Source organism: Haemaphysalis longicornis, unplaced genomic scaffold (genome assembly GCF_048455015.1).
Source record: "Haemaphysalis longicornis isolate Haplotype H1 unplaced genomic scaffold, Haemaphysalis longicornis Haplotype H1 scaffold_3, whole genome shotgun sequence".
Taxonomy (NCBI): domain Eukaryota; kingdom Metazoa; phylum Arthropoda; class Arachnida; order Ixodida; family Ixodidae; genus Haemaphysalis; species Haemaphysalis longicornis.
The window spans coordinates 85,273,135-85,296,276 of NW_027526335.1; the positions used below are offsets into that span (position 1 = coordinate 85,273,135).

A 23,142-nucleotide genomic window follows, 5' to 3' on the forward strand; every position below is an offset into this window, starting at 1 on the left:
TTGCTTCGAGAACGGAGCAATATTCGCCCACCCACAGTAAATGGAGATAATAGGGCAAAAAAATAAAAATAGAAATACTAAATGTAAACGGACGAAATCAAAAACATCTGCTTTATACACCAAGTTTGTGTTTTTCATCATATATGATGAAAAACACAAGTGTAAAAAAAAATGACGAACAAGCCCCTGCCGTGAAATCGAGGCTTCGACGGACGCTCGTCTGGTCGGGAATGACATTGAAGTACATAATAAAGAATACGCCGAGGTTTTTAGTGTGAACAAGGCTCTCGTTCGGGGTGCCGAAACGTCATTCCTTAATTTTCTCTTGAGGTCGGCGTATTCTTTATTCAAGCCCCTGCCGTGTAGCGCCCTATTTATCCGCGCAAATTGCATAATTGTCAGATTTAACACGTTCAATAGTTAGAGTAGTGTAAAGATAATTAGTCGACGATTTTTTTTAATGAAAATAAGATTAAAAGGGAAAATTTTTCTTAAAATAAGCTAAATCAATGAAAAATGGACTCCCACTTCCGGCCCTGCCTAAGTGGGTGACCAGCGAAGCTTTTTAGCACATGATGTAGAGGTGACACAGAATTGAGGCGAACGGTACGAGGGAATTTTATTTCTCTTTAATCCCTAAGAAAAACGCATACATACATACACGCACACACATTTATTTTCACCCTACTGATCCTAAAAATAGGCAGATCAATCGTACCTGATTCCCTCCAAATGCATACATGCATCTCTACGTGATGAGGCGTATAAACTTGATGTCCAGAACATGTTTTGAACGGCGTGCTACTTTGTAGATGACCGCGTTCTAATATCACACTCACCGCGACGTTCCTTTCCTAACGCCGCGTGCTCGGTCGCCTTATCAGGACACACGACGCCGCGCATACGTCATTCATTCGGAGAGATACATGGCTCCGACCCAAGCGGTGATATGTGTTGCTTCTGCAGTTGGCTCTTTCACTCTTACCTTTTAGGGGAGAGTTTACGCTCCGACAGAATTTACGATATGCGTTTGCTTTGACGGTAAGCTTGGTCTTTGTTAGGTGGTTTTCCTACATAACCCACCCACCGCCCGCGCGCGCGCGCGGATGCTATGTTAAAGAAGTTTCGCCTGAAATGTATATCTTACACTCCGCCGGCCCGCGACGGAGACAACAATAAAATAGCCCGGGAAAAGCAAGCCGAAACACGAAAAGAAAAAAAACATGACGAAGCACCAGCCATGTAGTGCCCCGTACCTGCACAAAGATCCATAATTCGCGAAGTTGCAACATCGGATGATTAGATTACAGTAAATGTAGATTATTGGTTCAAGGCGAAAAACTCAAAATGAAAAGAAAATGGGTGAGAAGGATTACACGTTAGCAGAACCTTCTCAGAATTTCGGAATTTCTGAACACTTTTGCCTGCACACGGCATCTCGCTGGCTTGGCCGGTTCCCGCTCTGATAAGGTACTGACATGCTAATCAGGCGACGCTTGCGCGATTTTCTTCTTACATTTTGTGAGAGAAGCTTTAAAGAACAGGCGCCCAACCATTAAAGGTACATAGAAACCATTGCAGCGAATGAACGCTGCTAACATGCACACATTCGTCCTCTTCCTCTGTCCAGTTCCAAGTAGATCACGGGCAGTCCGAAGGTTCACCACGGCCAAAAAAGGCTCACATCAACTAACATCAAAGACTACAACTCTAGATGCATCAGGTCGACGCACTTCGTGGTGCGTGCGTGACTCTTAGCACTGCGGAAATCGAGTTTTGGGGAGAACAGACAGGTCTACGAACCAGCGTTCACACCGACGTAGCAGAATACTATAAAAAACCGTTTCCCGAAACAGCGCACCGTTGAAAACTTGCCTGTACAAGACAAAGGAGAGGGAGGAAGAGGGAAAACTACCGTAACCAGATATAAGCACTAATCTATAGCCCCGATACACATCAAGGCCTTAACGCAAACGGTTTATCATTCTGTATATAAACACGTGTTTTTTTTTTCTGTGAATAATAAAGCATCACCATTGAACCAACACGCATCAACCTACAAACAATTAAACCCTCACGCCAAGCAAGCATGCTTTGCATACAAGAAGTAAAAAATAGGCAGTGTGTGATACTGAACAAATACACAGCCAGAACAAATGTAACTGGGACATAAATATATGGACCTGAACAACACTAATGCTTGATATTGGGCTACTTGGGTACACATGACTTCATAAAAAAATGCTCAGGGACTAGGACTAAAGAAGTGACAGACACGAGCGCCGTGTTTGTAACGTCTTCAGTCCTATATTCCCCGCGCTATTATGGGATCTGAACAACACGTGCATTGCTTGTGAATAAAAAAAAAACAGGAATGAGATGGTGGGGAGTGTAGCAAATTTTGTGACCTAATTTCACTAGCCCAATAACCCACGTGGAATTCAACTTTCGTAAAACAGCGGTCGACAATTTTTATGTTCATTAAGTACATTTGTATTTGTGTTTCAGCTCCTACTACCTACACACATTATCACACCTGACATGATTGCGGAGGTACATTCGAACACTAGCCCAAGTTACCCTCTTCTCACCTCCCATCTAAAATCCGAGCTCTATTGAAAGCCGCTCCTTTCCGAAAACTTATCGCTAAGAACTAAGGAGGCACTACAACACCATTTTACTGCGACTGCAGAAGAATATGTTGTTGGGCAAGTTGGTATTTGGCTGAACACAACATACCGAAGCGAAAGGTAGACGAAGGCTTACAAGACGCACAGTACAAGTGCTGTGGCTGTTATAGACACTGTTACAAGGCCTGTGACCGTTATAGTCGAGTACGGCTGGACAAGATTTTAGAATGTGAAACAGTTCGATGTTTAGAAATGGTAACACATTCCCAATCTCCGTGCAGTGATCCAGATAGCTGTTTCCCAGTTCCGTGCCGTGGCCGTTACTCATATGCGGGGTTGAAATGGGGCGATCTGCGAAGTGGGCCATACATGGCCATGAGAAGAATGTCTGCAATGTCAGAACAACGCGACGCACTCGTCAGACCAGGCCTACCGCCTGCGGTGGTACTGGTAGCCTCCGTGTTTGTGGATGACGTAGACGACCTTATGACCTCCGTAGCCTCCGTGGCCGCCGTGGCCGTGACCGTGACCATGTCCATGTCCATGTCCATGTCCATGTCCATGTCCATGACCATGACCATGACCATGACCATGACCATGACCGTAGCCGTGACCATGACCATAGCCGTGACCATGGCCATGACCGTGACCATGACCGTGACCGTAGCCGTGATGGCCATGGCCGTAGTGGTGCTTGTGGTGAACCGTCTTGGTGTGGTGGTGGACGGGTATGTACACCTTATGCACGTGGTGCACGTTGTGGATCTTGTGTTTGGTGTGGTGCTTGTGGTACACCCTGCGAGGAAGGGGTGAGAAATAGAACACGATATTGGCGCTGGACTTAACACTGCAATTCGGTGTACTTGGAAACGAAAACTTGAGAACGCGCACAAGACCGCTGATTTATCAGCCAGTAAGGTTGGCGCTTTTATAAGCAAAGTGTACCGTCGCGAACGCCGGCCGGATTTTTAGGGGCGAAGCCCCTTATGTGCTCGGGCTGTCGGCGTCTCATGTATTCACGGTACTAAAACACCGGGAGACTCGTTTCCCAACGCTCCGCTCTAAAACGTTTCATATCCATGGGCAAAAACGCGTATACGAAAAGAACGCACCGGTACACTCGTTTTCCAATGCCTCGCGCTAGAAATCTTCGTGCGTCAAAGGCACGAGACTTTTACAGCAAAGCTGTATACCTCTATTCCCCAATGGTTTCATCTCCGTGGACAAAAACGCCATGGCGCGAAGGCCTAAGACGTCGAGCAATCAGCACATAAACAGCATTATACACTTCATAACTTCGAAACCGCACCATATATCTAAACCGCATCATCGAAGCCGTATCATAACTTATACACTGCATGCTTCGCCCCTCCCTAGGTTTCACGTTAGCGGATATGGCCCGGTTTTTTTAAAGACGATAGTCTTTTTTGGGCTACTTAAACGCAGAATTTTGGCCTGTCTGTCTGTCTGTCTGTCTGCCTATCTGTCTGTCTGTCTGTGACTCGATTCAGCCACCCGGCCAAAGTGAAACTGAATTTGCGCAATAGTCTTATATACCCACACCTAAGCATCTAAGTCCAGTGGCCATCTTCATATTTGTCAATATTGTTGAACAAGCACAAAAGCATTACGCAACTGTGAGGAAGAAAATCAATACATACGCCATTTTTGCAGTGTTCCTCTCATAAAAATTTCATGGATGCTTGGTTTTTGCGATATCAACTGAAATACTATTACAACTGCAGAAATCGTCGCCTGCTGTTGCCTGTGCCACTATAGCCCCTGGCGGAATTTTAAGAAATCAAACGGCAACAGTAACGATTGATTGATTGATTGATTGATTGATTGATTGATTGATTGATTGATTGATTGATTGATTGATTGATTGATTGATTGATTGATTGATTGATTGATTGATTGATTGATTGATTGATTGTAGGGTTTAACGCGCCGACGCAACGCAGGCGATGAGGCGCGCCGTAGTGGAGGTCTCCGGATTAATTTTGACCACCTGGGGATCTTTAACGTGCGCCGAAATCTCGTACACACGGGCGTTTTTGCTTTTCGCCTCCATCAGAAAAGTGGCCGCCTTGGCCGGGAATCGAACCCGCGACCTCGTGCTCAGCAGCGCAACCACTAAGCCACCGCGGCGGGTAACAGTAACGAAAGGTTCCGCTAGATAGATTCCACGTTTCGCTTGGAATGCACGTGGAGCAGGGCAACGCGGTTCAATAAACATAGGGTGCCTCAAATCACGCGCGTCTCCGCCGCACGGCAGCGCTGGCATCGAGGCACCCGACCTGGAGCAGTAGAACGCGGTAAATTTAAATTGAGTTGAGCAACCCTCCAGCGTGTTATTTTGTGAGGAACGATACGGGAGAGGAACAGCATGAGAGGTGAGCGGTAAAGAGAAGGGAGGTGTTTGCATTGCACGGGCGCCAGTCGACTATCGTCTTTCGTCGACATTAGCAACGAAAGGAGCAGTTACGCGGCCATATTTCGTGGCGCTTTTTCTTACATATCCGGCTTATGCTTGTAAATAAGGACCTTATTTTTCCGCAGGAATCACAGTAAAAACAGGGAAAACTACATATAAATGTCAGGGATATAACGGGCATCTCAAATTATAGTCAGTTGTAACTCGATAGCCAGTTGTAACTCTAATGCACATCAACTTTTTCCACCCCAGTATCGAACTTCTGTATACTGGAAGCTGAAGTCACTCGAATAATACACGTAAGCCGAAATCAGTGTATTAAAATGTGCTTGCGTGTGTGCGTGGCGAAAGAGCTAGGTGATCTCGCAAATTTTGAATTGAATTGAGCAAACCTCCATTGAATTCACCATAGGAGAATTGAGAGGGGAGTGGGAAAGTGTAAGAAAGGGAAGATGCTCCTACTTGGCAGGGGGGACAGATGGCTGCCGTCTTCTGACATTTTCAGCAAAGCAAGCAGATCCTGGACGTTTTTTTGTGTCTAAGGATTTCTTATACTTACACTTACACTTACGCTTACACTTACACTTACACTTACACTTACACTTACACTTGCAGACTGGCATAAGGATTACTTATGCAGGGGTCCCCCTCCAGAGTCGTGATCTTGGGCCTCCTTTTGAATATTTTGAGTAAAGCTGTCCTAGATAAAAAACAAAAACACCTTTTTCTTCGAAGAAAGTGTCTACAGACAAATTGCAGGACGTTAAGGATTTTCCTCTTAAATGTTAAGCGAGTAACATCCCACAGAACGACATTTTTACATCTCCCACAATACTTCCAAGTCCCATAAAGTTATGCATCAGTTTCCTTCTGTAAATACATGTAACTTCTGTGACTTTGCAGCTGTCAATAAACGTTTATAAACTTATAAACGTAATAAAATTGGTTATTGCGTAACTCGGTGAGTCACGCAGATTTGACAAGGACGACTTATAGATTTTAGATAATTTTGCTTACAATAATACTAAAAGAATAACACTGGCTTAAATGCGTTCACAAAATCCTGATAGATATCTTTTGGGTCTCTTCAGCTGGGCAAGTTTTTAATGCGGAAGCATTATATGTACGATAAGGCAAAAAAAAAAAAAAGCGCGACATTCTGAGCAGAGGATGGCCCCAAAGTTCCACGTGGCTTCAACTAAAGAAAAAGAAATAGTGGCAACAACGGGAAGTAAACCCACCGACTCGAGTTCACAGAAAAGTCGTCCAACCACTGCTCTACACATACGCCCCACGAAACTCGGCTTTCGAATTACTCAAGTCCGTTTACACCTAAAGAGGCCACGAAGACAAAATGCAAGTTTGGTTCATTCAAAAGATGGCCTCGTTAAAATCGTGCTGACACCCCTTTTAACGTAAACTGCGCTCAAATAAGCTGTACAATGAGGAAAAAGGGAATAGCCATGCGACCCACTAGCTCATTTTCCGCAACAGAACATATGATGTCATACCAGCCAGCTCTGCGGCTGGCGGAGGCCGGTAAAAGCTAACGCAAATTAGGCAGAACTTGTAAGCTTGCCGAACGAGCTATTTGCGCTTAAATTTAGGGCACATTCTTTTTATAAAAGTAAGAATGGTGGGACAAACAGTGGAAGTTACGAAAGCACACGTAAACATAGAAGTACCGATGCGCGTACTGCTGTTGGTACTGCGCGCACTATGCTTCGTTTTGATGCACCGCACTGCGGGGCTTTGGGGTTGTCTCAGACGACACTAGCCAATTGACGCAAGGGATGGTTTCTTACGTGACCATATCTGTCGAGCAAGCACCATGTTTCCCGAAACGATCATTTTCTCCATAAACAAGACCAAGCCTGATTTAAATACGGTCACAAACAAACCAAAGGCAGAAAACTGCTTGCCGCGCTGCGGTGGCGCCGTCTAAGTTGAATAACAGTAAGCAAGTATCCGCTTCACACCAAGTTAAGCTTGAAAACCCGTTCTTCTTATGATGTCCTTGCAGAGGTCGTTAAAACGCACGATTTGGCGGGAGAATCAAAATTTTATCTTAAATTGATCATTTTCGCAGTGAGTAGAGCATCGTTTGCTTCCGGACAAGACTGGGGGCACTATAGAAAACGATATCTTTCGAGTAAAACAAACTTGTATTTTGTCTTCATGGCTCCTTTGAGCTCATGCCGTTTAACCCACCGCGGTGGCTCAGTGGCTCAAGCGTTGTATTGCTGAGCCCAATGTCGCGGGTTGTATCCTGGCCGCGGTGGCTGTTTTTCTGATGGAGGCGAAAAGTGAAGACGTCCGTGCTTCAAGACTTAGGCGCACGTTAAAGATTCACATGTGGTTTGAAATTAATTCGGAACCCTCCACTACGGCTTGCCTCATAGTGCAGGTGTTGCTTCAGCGCGTAGAACTCCATAATCAACCCAACTTCACATAGTTCCCACGCTCAATGCGCTTATGTCTGTTTAGGTGCTTCGAATGCGCAAGCATTGTGGCTTAGCTGAAAAACTTCACTACCAAATCACGCGTGTGTCATGCCGGTTCCATGACACTACCATAATACGTATTCGTAGCTAGTCGAAGTGAAGGACTCCCGGACTAGGGAATCCCATACATGAGCATCTGTACGACCAATAAAAAATACTCTCTCTCTCTCTCTCTCTCTCTCTCTCTCTCTCTCTCTCTCTCTCTCTCTCTCTCTCTCTCTCTCTCTCTCTCTCTCTCTCTCTCTCTCTCTCTCTCTCTCTCTCTCTCTCTCTCTCTCTCTCTAATGTCTTCGGACTGGATACTTTCCCACTCAAGAGGATTGACTAATGACGATGACAGCTGCCGACCGCGGCAAAAGCTATAGAACCCAGCGAGAGAGAGAGAGAGAGAGAGAGAGAGAGAGAGAATGCTCTTTAATGTGAACTGGTGAGGTCAGCCCTGCTAGGGACAAGGCTTGCTACACCAGATGGGGGGTGACTACGTTGATGAGTGGTGCATATCAGACATCAGGGTTACAGTAGGAAGAAGACAAACATGAAGCGTTTAAAAAAATGAAAAAAAAGGACAAGAAAAACAAGAGATTGCTGCCAACAGAGTCCGGACAAAAAAAATACAATTGAAAAGAAAATCGTTAATGGAAACGCTCAAACAAAATGAAAAGTAAACGACGGGGGAAAAAGTAACAACACAAACCCAAGAAAAATAAATAGATGAGCGCCACAGTGCGAAAGAAAAGATATCGTGACACACTTGCTCTGTCTCTGATCTAGAGAGATTTGTCCAGTTCAGTCTATCGTAGGAACTGGAGCAGTACTTTTGTACCTAAGGTACTGTCAGCACTATTGGACCAGGGCCCAAGAAAATGAAAAAGTTCGAGGCTGCCTCCATGACGTACACGAGAGAGGGAGCTCGCTGCAGTTTTTCGCGCAGCAGCGTATCGCCTTCTGGAGTGTGGCGCGAATGTTTCGACGGTTCCTGCCTGAAGCAGGAACCGTCGAAACAGATGTCGTCTGCGTAAAGTGAAATGTTGACACCTTTGGGCAGGACTGTTGGGAGGCGTATGAGACACATGCTAAAAAGCGTCGGGCTCAAGACGCCGCCTTGAGGAACTCCTTGCGTGACGGGATGTTTGGCCGTTTCGCCATCACTGGTGGCCATGTAGACGTACCGGTCTTGCAAGTAGTCACATAGCCACTGGAACATGCGTCCTCGAAGCCCTATGCATGCCATCTCTCTCCGGATGGCTTCGTGCGCGACGCTGTCGAATGCCGCTTTGATGTCAAAGAAGACAGTAATAGGGATGTTTCCGGCTGATTTCTGCCGGGTAATATCTGACACCAAGGAGAGGATGTCGTCTACGCTGCTACGTCCTCTCCTGAACCCAGACATTTGCAATGAATAAATGTCTGCAAGCAAGTGAACTTAGGGCGACCTCACATAACATATCGTAACGCGCCAGAATCAGTTTTTTGCACCTAAACATTTCTCGTAGGAATGACTAACAATTTAACTCAAAACTTTCCTTCAAACAACCCGAACCGCCACAGGTGTTGACCTGACGCAGGATTGCGTTTCACCCAGCCAGCTGTACGTTTCCTGCTCCTGAGTGGAGCTCGCCCGCACAAACCTGAATATTCAAGCGCAATAGTGAACCTGTTGCGTACAAGTAATTCTAAGCCCTCCACGGTGACTAATTGATTGATTGATTGATTGATTGATTGATTGATTGATTGATTGATTGATTGATTGATTGATTGATTGATTGATTGATTGATTGATTGATTGATTGATTGATTGATTGATTGATTGATTGATTGTAAGGTTTAACGCGCCGACGTTTCACAGGCGATGAGGCGCGCCGTAGTGGAGGCTGGAGGGCTCCGGATTAATTTTGACCACCTCGCACACACGGACGTTTTTGCTTTTCGCCTCCATCAGAAAAACGGCCGCCGCGGACGGGAATCGAGCCCTCGCCCTTGTAGTCAGCAGCACAACGCCTTAGCCACTGAGCCACCACGGCGGGTCTCCACGGTGACTATATCGCATTACGTAAACTTCCTATATATCCGTGCGTTTCTGTGTGTTAATACGTGTTCCATTATACTCTAACCAGGTTAACATTCCTATCTTCCTTTTTCCTTTTTTCTTCCTTCCTGTCTTGATTCCTGCCTTGTGAAACAGTTTGTACGAGCTTTTCTCTGTTTAAAAATAGAAGTAAAATGTTTTAGTTAAGAATAATTTCATGTCCACATCGTTCAGAAATCATGCATTATGCAAGTAGCTTGTTTTCAAGCGATGCTTTACGTCGCCGTGAAAAATAAAAACTCCGATGACACGTGAGCACGTCTGATGAGATGTCAGTGGGAGGAAATCTACGGCCAACTGAACTTTCCGACAGCTCCTCCGAGTTTGCGCTGTAATGTTCTAGATCTGAGCTAAGTTAATGTTTTCGAGCTTTGCTGCGGGGTTTCTGACGTGTCCGACTTGCGCGGATGGCCACCTTTCGCCACTGCCGAGGCTGCGGCCGCCGGCTATGTAGCTGCTCTAGACTTCATTGCGGTACGGTACGTTGTACCGCGCAGAGGGCGCTATGGAACGTGTCGCCTCCAATAGGAGGTTTGCGAGTCGATTTGCTGCTAGAAACGCGGCGCGCTAGACTGCGTATTTTTCGCTTAATTGGCCGTCTAATGCATACGCAAGCGTTGAGTACAGCCCCATGGGAATGCGCAGCTTGAGTGTTGGCCGATACACCTCTACGGGTGTGAGCTGAGCACCACAGCAGCCAATGGGATATTTAGGAGCCGTTTGGTTGCTGACGACACCATAGCTCTTCTTTTTTTTCTTTTTTGCTGAATGGACCATTGCATTTCTTACGCCTTTAAACCGAAAAAGCCAAACATTGAACACGCTTGTTCGAATAGCGGACGGTGCAGGAAATTTATACGTCTATTTTTACCAGTATGGCAGATCCTACAACGCTTCTTAAGCTCATTTAAAGAATAAAAAGCAAGAACACCCTGTTCAGTGCAATGCATAACGGGAAGTGCCAATCTAACAGAGAAGTGTTCCGTGCGAACCTTTATGATGGCCTTGTATGGCCTCCTAACAACTATTCTGGTTTTTTGCCTGTTGAGGGCATGCGTGCATTGCATTGTCTTGTACGATAAAATTGGTACTACAAATTTATTTCGTTCTTTTCTATTCCACCTTCAACAGGCAGCACACCTATGCCTCTAATAATATTACCCAAGGCGAATGCTGAACGCACATCGGAAAAATGAAGAGCGAAAATACGAGCATTTTCGTTTTCGGTGCCTTCAAAAAAAAAAAAAAAAAAACGTTTCCAAGTTTGAAGTTGTGCACTGGGAAAAAGAAAGGATGCTATTTTCGTTGTGTGTCCCTCGCTTCATTTGCCTATTTGCTTCCGATAGACACTAATTGTATTGTCAATTACACACCGTTAATTACGTATATTTTATTGTGAAATGGTCGGAAGCAGCAAGACGGTTTTCAAACAAAGCACGCGTTCAATAGCGGGAGTCCTCACGTATTCAAACTATAGTTTTTTTTCCCCTTAATTAGCTTTCGTTTTTCGCTCGTGTTTGTGTGTGAGTACGAGTGGCTGTAAACCTGACGGTCATCAAAGGCTTTCGAAATTAACGCCGCGTTTCAAAGGGCACCTGACACCGACATTCACGCTTGAAAGGGCACCTGACATTGACATAGTAGTAGTAGTAATAACTTTATTTTGCCCAAAAGTTGTGGTGATTGCACCACTGAGCTGTTCGCTCAGTCATCTAGACAGCGGGGCTCCCGGTGTTTTGGGAGCTCGGTGTCTTCAGCCAACTGGGCGAGGGCTTCTTGCACGTGGGGAGCTGGGCTAGAGATGGCAGCCTCCCACTCGGTTAAGGATGATATGTTATGAAGGATGGGATGATTTCTTCTACGTGATGCGGGTATTAATGGGCATGACCAAATGATGTGGTGAAGTGATGCTCGTTCCACAGAACAAAAGGGGCAAGCGTCCTTATATTCGCCAGGATATATGATGGACATGAGATGCGGAGTGGGGAATGATAATGTTTGGAGCTGCCTGAGAAGGACTGCATGCCTTCGACTGAGCGATGGATGCGGTGGTGGAAAAATTGTCCGATCCTGGAGGAAATGGTCAAGGATATCGCCGAAAGTATGGAGACGGTCCTTATAGCCGAAAGGTTGCGGGATATCTTCAGGAGTCCTATGAGGCTCTCGGCGAACCATATCTCGAGCAGTCTCATTGGCTCTCTCATTTCCCATCAGGCCAGAATGTGCCGGTGACCAGATGATGCGGAAGGTCCGGCTATGAGGTGTGGGCCCTTGCGAGATGGTTGCCAAGGTTCTAGATGATACCCTGACGTTTAAAAAATTTAGTACGGCCGATTTAGAATCGGTTATGATGTTAAGATGCGGAGACCGGCTGTGGGCTATGGCTAGACCAATTGCCATTTCCTCTGCCTCTGTGCAGGAAGTGCAGCTTACAGATGCTGTAGCGATGGGGATCCCCTTGGAGTCGACCACCGCTAGTACCGATGCGTTCCTGTCTTGATATGGGGCGGAATCGGTGTATACCACAGGAGACCCCGGTGGGTGTTGTTTGGCAAGGGCCTTCGCTCTTGCCTCACGGCGTTCCTTATTGTGGATGGGGTGCATTCGCCTAGGCGTTGGGGACACTCTGATGACATTCCTCAGAGGAGACGGAATGGCAACAAGTCGCGTGTAGTGTGGTGTTTGGGGTACCAGGCCCAAAGACCTCAGGATGCACCGACCGGCAGAGCTGCGAGAAAGCCTCTCTAGCTGTGCGGTTCGCTGTGCCTCTATAAGTTCGGAGAGGGTATTGTGTATCCCGAGACGCAGTAGGTTTGCAGTTGATGTGTGTTGGGAGAGGCCGAGCGCTCGCTTGTGTGCCGTACGGATGAGGCTATCAACTTTCTCCTGCTCCGTCTTCCGCAGGGTGAGAAACGGCAATGCGTATGTAACGCGCGAGATGACGAAGGCCTGCACCATCTTTATGAGGTTGGACTCCTTGATGCCCTTGTGCCTCGTCGAAACCCTGGAGATGAGTCGGGTGGTTTGATATACCCCCTTCTCGATCTCTCTGAGTGCATCTGTATGCCGGCCATTAGCATTTAGGCGGAGTCCCAAAACCTTTATTTTCCCGATATTGGCGCGGCGGAAATCAACGCGACAGGAATGTGAAACCAATAACTCTTTCCTGCGACTTTCAAGGGCAAGCTAAATAAAAGCACTCCTTATTTTTTTTAATCTGAAGACCGATAATAAACAGTCACTCGAGTGCAACCTGCTGTCCTTGGACAATGGGCCTGTGCGTTATCAGTTGCTTCAGTGTCCTCAACAATGCATTTTCTACGTAGCTTCGGTTCAGTTACCTCTGTTGCACCTAACGCCACCCTGCCTCCGACAGAAAAAAAGGTGCAGCAAACGCCCGCATATCTGTGAACAGGCGTGATCTAATTTCCCGAAAAAAAATGTTCGACGTGTCAGACCATAGGCACTACTCAAAGAATTCCCGCGAACCATCACTGTTCTGCCGCAGGCTGCGTCACACATTTAAAAAAAAAAATGTCCTTCAGGCGTCGTTTGCACTGTAGATTTCGTTTTTTTTTTCCCGTTGTTCCTCCCTTTTTGTGTGGCCCCTTCTGTCTAATTTGTTATTTGTGATTGATTGTGAGGTTTAACGCACCGACGCAACCCAGGCGGTGAGGCGCGCCGTAGTGGAGGGCTCCGTATTAATTTTGACCACCTGGGGATCTTTAACGTGTGCTGAAATCTCGTACACACGGGCGTTTTTGCTTTTTTCCTCCATCAGAAAAGCGGCTGCCACGGCCAGGAATCGAACCCGCGACCTCGTGCTCAGTAGCGCAATAGAATCAGAATCAGAATCTTTATTTCATGAAGAAAATCACAAACAAAAACAGGTGAAAAGTCATCTGGATCCATAGCCGACATGGCTAGTAGTGGATCCATTACATAATATTCACAATAAACAATCCAACACAATCATACAAAGATAAAATACAATGTGCACGAGAAAAATATAATATGCGAATTTAACACGGTAAAGCATAAAGCTCGGACATGAAGTATTTTTTTAACGAATGAGTGCTATGTCTGTTTGGTTTTAATTCGACTGGTATATTATTTAATAGTTTGGCTCCCAAGAAGGAAATGGTGCGGCGACCATATACATTGCGTACTTTTGGTAAATTTAAGTTCCATTTGGTGGGCGTGTCTGGTATCTAATTTTGGTTGTATGAAATTGAATGACCGCGGTTAGGTGTTTTTAGCAATTTTTGGGCTAGTAATGTTGTCTTTAAGTCTCTTGCTGCAATAAATGGCGTGATTTTAAGTTCTGAAAAAAATCGGAGATGATGGTGCAGTGGTGGGGGACCTGGGGTGTATGTCAATATTCTAATCACTCTTTTTTGGAGTTTCGCAATAATGTCACTATATGACGCATATGTGAATCCCCAAGATTCTACACAGTACGTAAGGTGAAAGTGGAAAATACTGCAGTACACTAATCGTAGTGTTTTACTGTCAAAGTGTTTTCGTGCTTGAATTAATGTGTACCAACCAAACGACAACTTTTTGCTAAGTGCTTCTATATGGGGTGCCCAGTTTAGTGACTTGTCAATTATTAATCCTAAATATTTATGTTGCTCAACCTGTTGCTTATGTTGCTCAAGTGCGGTATTTCCCAAGAATAATTTGCAGTCTACTGTTATGTTCTTACGATTAAAGCAGAAAACTATGAAATTTGTTTTTTTAATGTTGAGAGCTAACTTATTACTGGTAAACCACTTTATTATATTGCCTAATTCTAGGTTTGCTAAAGTTTCGGCTTCTTTTAAATTGCGATCAGAGATGAGTAAAGCTCTATCATCGGCGTAGATAGTGGTATTGGCGTATCTCAGCGAATTGGGGAAGTCATTGATAAACAGAGAGAATAATATGGGACTGAGTACAGACCCCTGGGGTACCCCAGCTTTGACAGTTTTTTAAGTCAGATTTGCCGTCAGCTAACTGCACGAACTGTTTGCGGTTCGTCATGTAGCTGCGGAAAAAGTCCAATGCTGGCCCTCTAAATCCATAACGGTCTAGTTTTTGCAACAGAAGGTTTTGGTCAACGGAGTCGAATGCTTTTCGAATATCAAGAAATATGCCTATTGTAAAACGATTGTTATTAAGGCTTGGTTAATAACTTCTGTAACTTCAATAACTGCCTTAGCCACGGAGCCACCGCGGCGGGTAATTTGCTATTTGTGAAATAGTGAAATAGACTGATTAACTACTCGTATAGAGAGCTGGCTGTATATTTTGTCGGTTATCAAGTTTGTTTACTTATTTTGTTTATTTGCTGTCTAAGTTTTATGCCATTTACCACAGTCTTCGGTGTCTGGGTTCGTCAAATATGTGCGAATGTGCGACGTAAAACAAAAATAAAATCGTAGTTAATTATTTTTCAAAGGTATCGCTGTGAGCCTAGAGCATGGTGACAGGGGACGAACGTGCTCGTACACACGCACACGCAATCCGCTCCCGTCATAGGAGGCGAAACGGCCCATCGCGATAAGCGCGGGCGAGCGACCCGATAATGTCACAATGAAAACCAAGGCAGACTGCAAAGCTTCGTTGCTGCGAGGATGACGGAGAGGGTAGCGGCACCTGATGGACGAAATGATAGCGGCCGCACTTCTTTCCGTGGCTGTGCTAGGGTGTAGCCACCCTAGCTGTGCTGTGCAATGCCGAAAGCGGCAGCCCCGCAGTTCCTTCACCCCCGGCAGATGCCGAGCGCTTGTTAGGAAGCCTCGTTTCCCCTCCCATGTTATTCTTGCTCCGTGGCGCCAATGCCGTTCGCGGCCAAGCGCGCCACGCATGCGCAGTGACGCTCCCGCTTGCTAACAGAGCGGAGCGGACCGTGAAAAACGGTCAGCTAAAAATCGCCATTGGTCCCCTTATCGTAAAGTTTCTTACATATATTCGGGAGTAATCTGGCACTATCATCAAGGTGACCCACTAGAGGCCGTTGTGCCACCATAGAAACTATGGGAAGAGGATATATTTGCATTTGCGTCGTAATTAGCTTGGCTAGTAACGCTTTAGCGAATGCGAAAACACGTTAAGTGCAGCAAAACAACAACGATTAAAAGGTTTCTTCAGGTAATCAGGAAATAACTTCAATCACGCCGCAGCAATAAAATAAGATGCATTTTCTTTCCTTTCCTTTTCTCCTTTCCTTTTCCTTTCTTTCTTCATTCATTTCTTTCTTCTTTTTTTTTTTCCGCGGGAGGTCTGTTGAACCATTAATCGTCAGCGATCTGTCAGCGGTTCTGACGGGCCAAGCCAGAATACATTTAGCTTTCGCAATACTTCACGAAGCAATCCAGTAAGACTCCCGCTTCCCCTTCCTCCTTTCAGCCAAATTTGGGCAAAATAACGTTATTATAATCGCATCATCATCACGAAGGCACATATTAACTGTATCAATATTATTAGAGGAATAAACTATAATACAGGAATAATAGAGGGATATTCCTGTAATAATAGAGAAATAAACTATGGGAACAGCCCGTAAGTTCTATACACACGTGACAACACATTTGCACCGCGGACAAAACATTTTCACAATCAATGAAACGTTAAACCCAGCCAGCCACGACGTAAATTGAAATACGTAGTCTTCCCATAATTACTCTGTACCACTTATGGAGAGTGCCCTGCTCAAGAAGGACAGCGGCAGGTTGTCCTGTAGTCTAGTCACCCGCCTCTGCTTAGCTGGTCCCATTTCACACTGTTCTCAATGAGCGGGGGATCCTTCTCTATATGTTATTGTTCTTACCTACACTGTATCTACACCAGTGTAGCCAGCACAGAATCATGTGCATTGGTATCGCCAGAGTCCTTCAATGCTTTACTGGTCACGAAACTTCGGCGCTCGTTTCATATAGGGACCGCGCGCGCCACTACAGGCGCCACCGCCGCACGAAGGTCATCCAGCCGCCGCGCGTGCGGCGTATTGGCCAGCTCTTGGCGTGCAAACGCTTGCTGCTTTTGGTGTCTGCGCGCTGATTAAGTGTTTTTTTTTTTGTAGTAGTTAGCGATGAATAGTCCAGTCATTGTGTATATCACCTGCCTTCAATGGGGTTTTATTTTTCGAAGTAAATTACCGTAGACTTCGGCCGCGAACGGCAACGGCTTCTGTGTGCTCTGGCACAAGCGCTGCGCCGTCGTGTTTACGGACTTGAAAATCTATTTTGCTTCTTTTCTTAAAGCAAAGTTGTAATTACCACATATACGGTAGCTGTGTAGTCACGGACTGCTGCGGGCCTATCGATAATACAATAAAAAAAAACTGAAAGAAACCAAGTACGCGTCGTTCAGACTACGCTTAATGAATCCGTTGATTGCTCTGGAATGCACAGAACGCTAAAAGAGGTAGCCCAATAGTATTGTCGTTTCGATGAGTGGGTACATACTTGAGAACATCTAAAAACGCTGAAGAAACACGAAGGATCAAAACACGAAGAGATATATGTTGCACCATGTGTCTTTCTGCATCCAGGCTTTTCAATACTTGCAAAAACAGGAAGCGAAAAAAGAACAATTAAACTGATTTTATCACACGCAACAAAAAATTTATGTTACCAAGGGAGACAAAAGAGGGTGGTCCAGCGTACAAAAATTTATTTTTTCGCGCTGCGATGTGCAGCACACGGAGGAAACAGAATGTTTCCGCGTAGCCAAGAACGAAGCAAAGCTTTTCTGAACGCAGCCAGCTAGCGATTACCTGCACTACAAAAGACTAGAATGAAACACAAACGTCGAAGAAGCAGTCCGCAGTGTGACGTGCACAGATGAACTTTGATAAAATGAGTTGCGCGGCGTTTGCTATGCATGCATTGTTCGATCGATTGATTGTAAGGTTTAACGCGCCGACGCAACGCAGGCGATGAGGCGCGCCGTAGTGGAGGGCTCCGGATGAATTTTGACCACCTGGGGATCTTTAACGTGCGCCGAAATCTCGTACACACGGGCGTTTTTGCTTTTCGCATCCATCAGAAAAGCGGCCGCCGCGGACGGGAATCGAACCCGCGACCTCGTGCTCAGCAGCGCAACGCCTTAGCCACTGAGCCACCGCGGCGGGTATGCATGCATTACTCTCGGAACGTTATTAATTTCAGATTCATGGAAATAGGATCGAGAACACTGGCGAGGAAACAAAAAATCAAGTTAGCGACAAGGTGGCATCCTTTCCATATCAAACAATATTGCCCGACGGGACGTAGACAAACAGAGCAAATTGGCGCTCCGGTTGAAACGCCACATAAGAAACCGGAATCGGCCACGCGTGGTTACAAAACAAACAAAACGAACCCTAAGGGATAATTCGCGGAAATATGAAAAGTAAAAGCACAAGGACGTCCCAAATCTCTTTTACACGCGAGCCTGAGCGCAAGGTAATACAAGTTTGCAAACAGGTAACGAAGCACCGCTACAACCTGACTGATATGACAAAAATCCGGCTTTAAGTTAGCCTTGTACAAATCTAGGTCCACGATGCTCTAAAAATGGTACATTGCTTTTTCCATTCTCACACACAGTGCATTTCCACACACTGTCGCACACTTATAATCGAAGCTGAAATCTCCCGTTGCTTGCCTTGGAATGGCGCGCCTCCAATTCTCACGCAGCTGCCCGTCGCTCGCTCAACAGAACAAGGAAACATTTTCTGTGGTATCGTTGTACAAGGAACGACATCCCGGGACGCAACAAATGTTCGGCATCGTCGTTGCACTAATTAAGTCGCATCACGAGAGCGCGATATGCACATTACATTTTTTTTCCCGCACAAAACAAACACAAGTCGCCGCGGCTCCGCCGTTCGAGCCAGCGCAACGCCGCCCGAGGAATGACCTCAGTGAGAGGGTGGCGCCACCGCTCGGCGGCCAAACGCAGCATATGAAGCTCTCCCATTGAGTTACGGAGCAGTTTCGTGACCAGTAAAGCATTGAAGGACTCTGGTATCGCCATACCTCGGCCCACACTTAGTGCAGCCAGTGCAGGCTCTAAAAATATATCGGTACTGTCTCTCTGGCGGATTGCGACCCCACCCATGATTCCAGTCTTCATTTGAGGGTCATCCGCCACTTAACGAGGATAGAGAGAGATGAGAGCGAGAAGTTTTAATTTGAGCTGTGGTTAAACAGGGCCATAGCTCAACAGGGTTGAGCTATGGTTAAACGGATGGGCTTCAAGGGACTCTGCAGCACTTCCGATAAACGCTTTCACTCTTTACTTCGCGTCTGGAAGCATTGTGAAAGCTATAATTAACGTGAGCATTGAGCGGCACTGCGTGATTTGCTCGTCGCAGCAGATCCGCATTCCATTTCTGCTTTGCTGTTGTGGCTTTTTTTAAGTGCCTACAGAATGCGTTTATCGCTGCAACTGAAGGAAAGCCGTCGAATGGCCACTACACCGCTGTAATACCATAATTTGAGCACCCGAAGAACGCCAAGACAGGGAAAGAGAACACATTTCCTTGAGCACGTTTCAAAGTCATCTGATGGGCATAGAGCAGTAATTTTTGGCTGCGGTACCTTGAGACCCGTTATTCTAAGTACCGAGTGCGTTTGTTGGCTACGTACTGAAAGCATTTGGATTTTGAAAAAAGTTGGAGAAAGTGTTTCAGGGTCTCTTTAAAGCCATGGCGGCGACTTCGGTAAATCTGCGTGCATATTATACCAGGGCCTCCTGAATCAGTCACGCTAATGACAACAGTGTCCCATGAAGTACGGGAGGGATAATCGGCGAACAGGTTTTTGAATTCTACGAACGAGGAGCGAAACTCACGGCACGGGAACGGGGTAGTGGACCGGGTAGTACTGCTTGTGCTCCCGGTGTATGGGGATGGGTATGGGCATCATGCTGAATCCGGAACGGCCGCCCAGAGCAGAGGCCGCCAGCGCAATCTTGAGCAGCTTTCCCTGCTCGCTCGGCCGCGCCAGCAGGACCAGCAGGAACGCGGTGGTGGCCGCCACCACGCGCCACTGGCACCGCGTCATCGCTGGTCACTCGTGCGCCTCCTCCTCCTCCTCCTGCGGTGTGGGCACAGTCACTTGCCGCCAGCCGTTCGTGTAAACCAAGGAGGTTGTATCCCCTTGGTGTAAAGGCGAGTTCTGTACGTCTAAAGGGAAGCCCGAAAATTGAGTGCGCCATCGTGTTTAAGCTATTTTCGTTCGGTTCCCCTTTTAAACAGGCTCAAAAGTCAGAAAGCATAGCATTCTCGCATTGGTGGTGAAGTTCGATAGCGCTGCAAAAGTTTGAATTAAGGAAAAATAATGTTTAAACAAGGTTAATACTCGGAATGCGGACGTAGAAGTGTTTATGCATGAACATCCATGCAGATTCTATCTATCTATCTATCTATCTATCTATCTATCTATCTATCTATCTATCTATCTATCTATCTATCTATCTATCTATCTATCTATCTATCTATCTATCTATCTATCTATCTATCTATCTATCTATCTATCTATCTATCTATCTATCTTTTCTTGTTTATCGAAACCCCCACACCCTCTTGCCAATCGGGCGCTCTTTGTTTTCATTGCGGATATTCTATCTTGGGCTACTTAAATCTGAAAATTTTGGTCTGTCTGTCTGTCTGTCTGTGATACGTATGTGGTACGGGTTGGGCTTTTATTTTACTTTATAGCCCTTTATTTTGTCTGTCTGTCTGTCCATCTGTCTGTCTGTCTGTCTGTCTGTCAATCTGTCCATCTGTCTGTCTGTCTGTCTGTCCATCTGTCCATCTGTCTGTCTGTCTGTCTGTCTTTCTGTCTGTCTGTCTGTGTGTCTGTCTGTCTGTCCATCTGTCCATCTGTCTGTCTATCTGTCTGTCTGTCCATCGGTCCATCTGTCTGTCTGTCTGTCTGTGATACGTATGCGGTACGGGTTGGGCTTTTATTTTACTTTATAGCCCTTTATTTTGTCTGTCTGTCTGTCCATCTGTCTGTCTGTCTGTCTGTCTGTCCGTCTGTCCATCTGTCTGTCTGTCTGTCCATCTGTCCATCTGTCCATCTGTCTGTCTGTCTGTCTGTCTGTCTGTCTGTCTGTCTGTCTGTCTGTCTGTCCATCTGTCCATCTGTCTGTCTGTCTGTCTGTCCATCTGTCTGTCTGTCTGTCTGTCTGTGTGTCTGTCTGTCTGTCTGTCCATCTGTCTGTCTGTCTGTCCGTCTGTCCATCTGTCTGTCCGTCTGTACATCTGTCTGTCCGTCTGTCCATCTGTCTGTCTGTCCATCTGTCCGTCTGTCTGTCTGTCTGCCCATCTGTCTGTCTGTCTGTCTGTCTGTCCATCTGTCCATCTGTCCATCTGTCTGTCTGTCCATCTGCCCATCTGTCTGTCCATCTGTCTGTCTGTCTGTCTGCCTGTGTGTCTGTCTGTCTGTCTGTCCATCTGTCAGTCTGCCTGTCTCTCTGTCTGCCTGTCTGTCTGTCTGTCTGTCTGTCTGTCCACCTGTCTGTCTGACTGTCTGCCTGTCTGCCTGTCTGTCTGTCTGTCTGTCTGTCTGTCCATCTGTCCATCTGTCTGTCCGTCTGTCCATCTGTCTGTCCGTCTGTACATCTGTCTGTCCGTCTGTCCATCTGTCTGTCTGTCCATCTGTCTGTCCGTCCATCTGTCTGTCTGTCTGTCTGTCCATCTGTCTGTCTGTCCATCTATCCATCTGTCTGTCTGTCTGTCCATCTGTCTGTCTGTCTGTCTCTCTGTCTGTCTGTCTGTCTGCCTGTCTGCCTGTCTGCCCATCTGTCTGTCTGTCTGCCTATCCATCTGCCTGTCTGTCTGCCTATCCATCTGTCTGTCTGTCTGTCTGTCCATCTGTCTGTCTGTCTGTCTGTCTGTCTGTCTGTCTGTCTGTCCATCTGTCTGTCTGTCTGTCTGTCTGTCTGTCTGTCTGTCTGTCTGTCTGTCTGTCTGTCTGTCCCCCGATTCAGCCATCCGTCCAGAAGTTAAAAGAGTTCTTGAACGAGAAGTTTATACATATAGGCAAAACCTTTCCGAACAAATAAATCTAAAAACATACTTTATACTTGTTAGCTTTGTTTAGCAAAAAGAACACATTAGGCATATTTGAGGCAGAACATCTACGCAAAACTGGTATTCTCCGTGTTCTTTTAATTAAAATAAATGTGTGCTTGATATTTGCGATTGCAAATAAAACAATACGCGTTGAAAACAATATCTTGACCCAAAAATACAAAAGAGCTCGCGCTAGCCTGGACCTCGTGGCGATGTTCCAAGTGTTCCAAGTTCAACCGCAACAAAAGGTTCTTGCTGCGTTTTGTTCTATTAAAATTACGTTATATAACGAGGTCCCCCCGACAGTTCTCTACTTCGGGACCTCTTTTGTCATTGTACTCGTTTATGTTAGACAAAAAAGTGAAATAAACTTGAACTTGAACTTGAACTAGATGACGCGAGTGGAACGCGGGAAAATTGAATTCAGCTTAGCAAACCTCCTCCGTGCTTACTGAGGGACGAACGAGACGGGAGGTAGGCGGGAAAGAGAAGAGAGGCATTTACGAGGAAGGGGTGGCCGTAGACTATCGTCTTTCTACGACATTTGCAACTAAGTGAGCAGATACGCGGCCATTTTTTTTTTTTTTTTTGGTGGTTCGTATATACGAAACTTCGGGCAGACTTTCTAGCAAGGCATATACTTCATCCCATTTTTATAATATTTTAAGATCAACACTCTCCCTCCGAAAATTATTCCCAGTGGCGAAAGTGTGCATAGTGCGCTCTTGCAAACCCGAAAATCACGTGTGCCGATATATCCTCAAGTGCATAAACTCACCGCGATGGTGCGTCGAGGATACAATCCGCCAAAGGATCAGACACCGAGTGGCGTTAAGCTTCGCCGTTCGCTCTTATATACGCATCGGACAGTGTTACCCGGCCAACCAATGGAGAAAGTAACGCTTCGTTGTATCTCTTTCTTTCCCACGCTGGGGCATCACTTAGCAAACGTCAAGAAAACGGGGGAAACCAAAAAAAACACATGGTGGGAAGACCAAGAACAGGAAGAAGAGACTGTAACCAGTGGAGCCTGCCGGGCGGTCCTTGAAATAGTCAGCCGCCATGGGCAGCCAGAAATCCAGACGGCGCTGAAACAAACGTGAAAAAAGAAACACGCTGTCGACAAGTCGGGGATGTCGTCAGGTGTCGGTTTTACAACACTCGGCTGCATCCCGTGTATACCGGCTGCTGAATGCTTCGTGACGCACCTCGGCGTCGTCTTCCGCTCAGTTCACGGTCCGCCGCCTCCATCCGCGCTCCGAACGTGGAACTCTTGTGGCAAGCCGAGATTGCTCGAAGCGCAGCATTCTGTCTCCAGCACAGCGCGCACTCCTGTAAATTTATGTGTCCGTGCTTTCAGCAGCAGTACAACACGAATTCGGGAACCGCACGTGACGCTGCAGCCGCAGCGGGGAAGCATGGCAATCCGG

At 46.3% G+C, this 23,142-nt stretch overlaps 1 protein-coding gene across 1 annotated transcript; it reads right to left on the bottom strand.

Moving 5' to 3' along the window:
• Nucleotides 1-617: 617 nt before the first annotated feature.
• On the bottom strand, nucleotides 618-22,625 carry LOC144173314 (uncharacterized). The gene is made up of 3 exons (XM_077701797.1): nucleotides 22,491-22,625; nucleotides 19,483-19,724; nucleotides 618-3,426 (listed from the first exon to the last, which is right to left on the bottom strand). The coding sequence occupies exons 2-3, from the start codon at nucleotides 19,692-19,694 to the stop codon at nucleotides 3,060-3,062; spliced, it is 579 nt and encodes a 192-aa protein (XP_077557923.1). The 5' UTR covers nucleotides 19,695-19,724; nucleotides 22,491-22,625; the 3' UTR covers nucleotides 618-3,059.
• Between the last annotated feature and the right edge of the window lie 517 nt (nucleotides 22,626-23,142).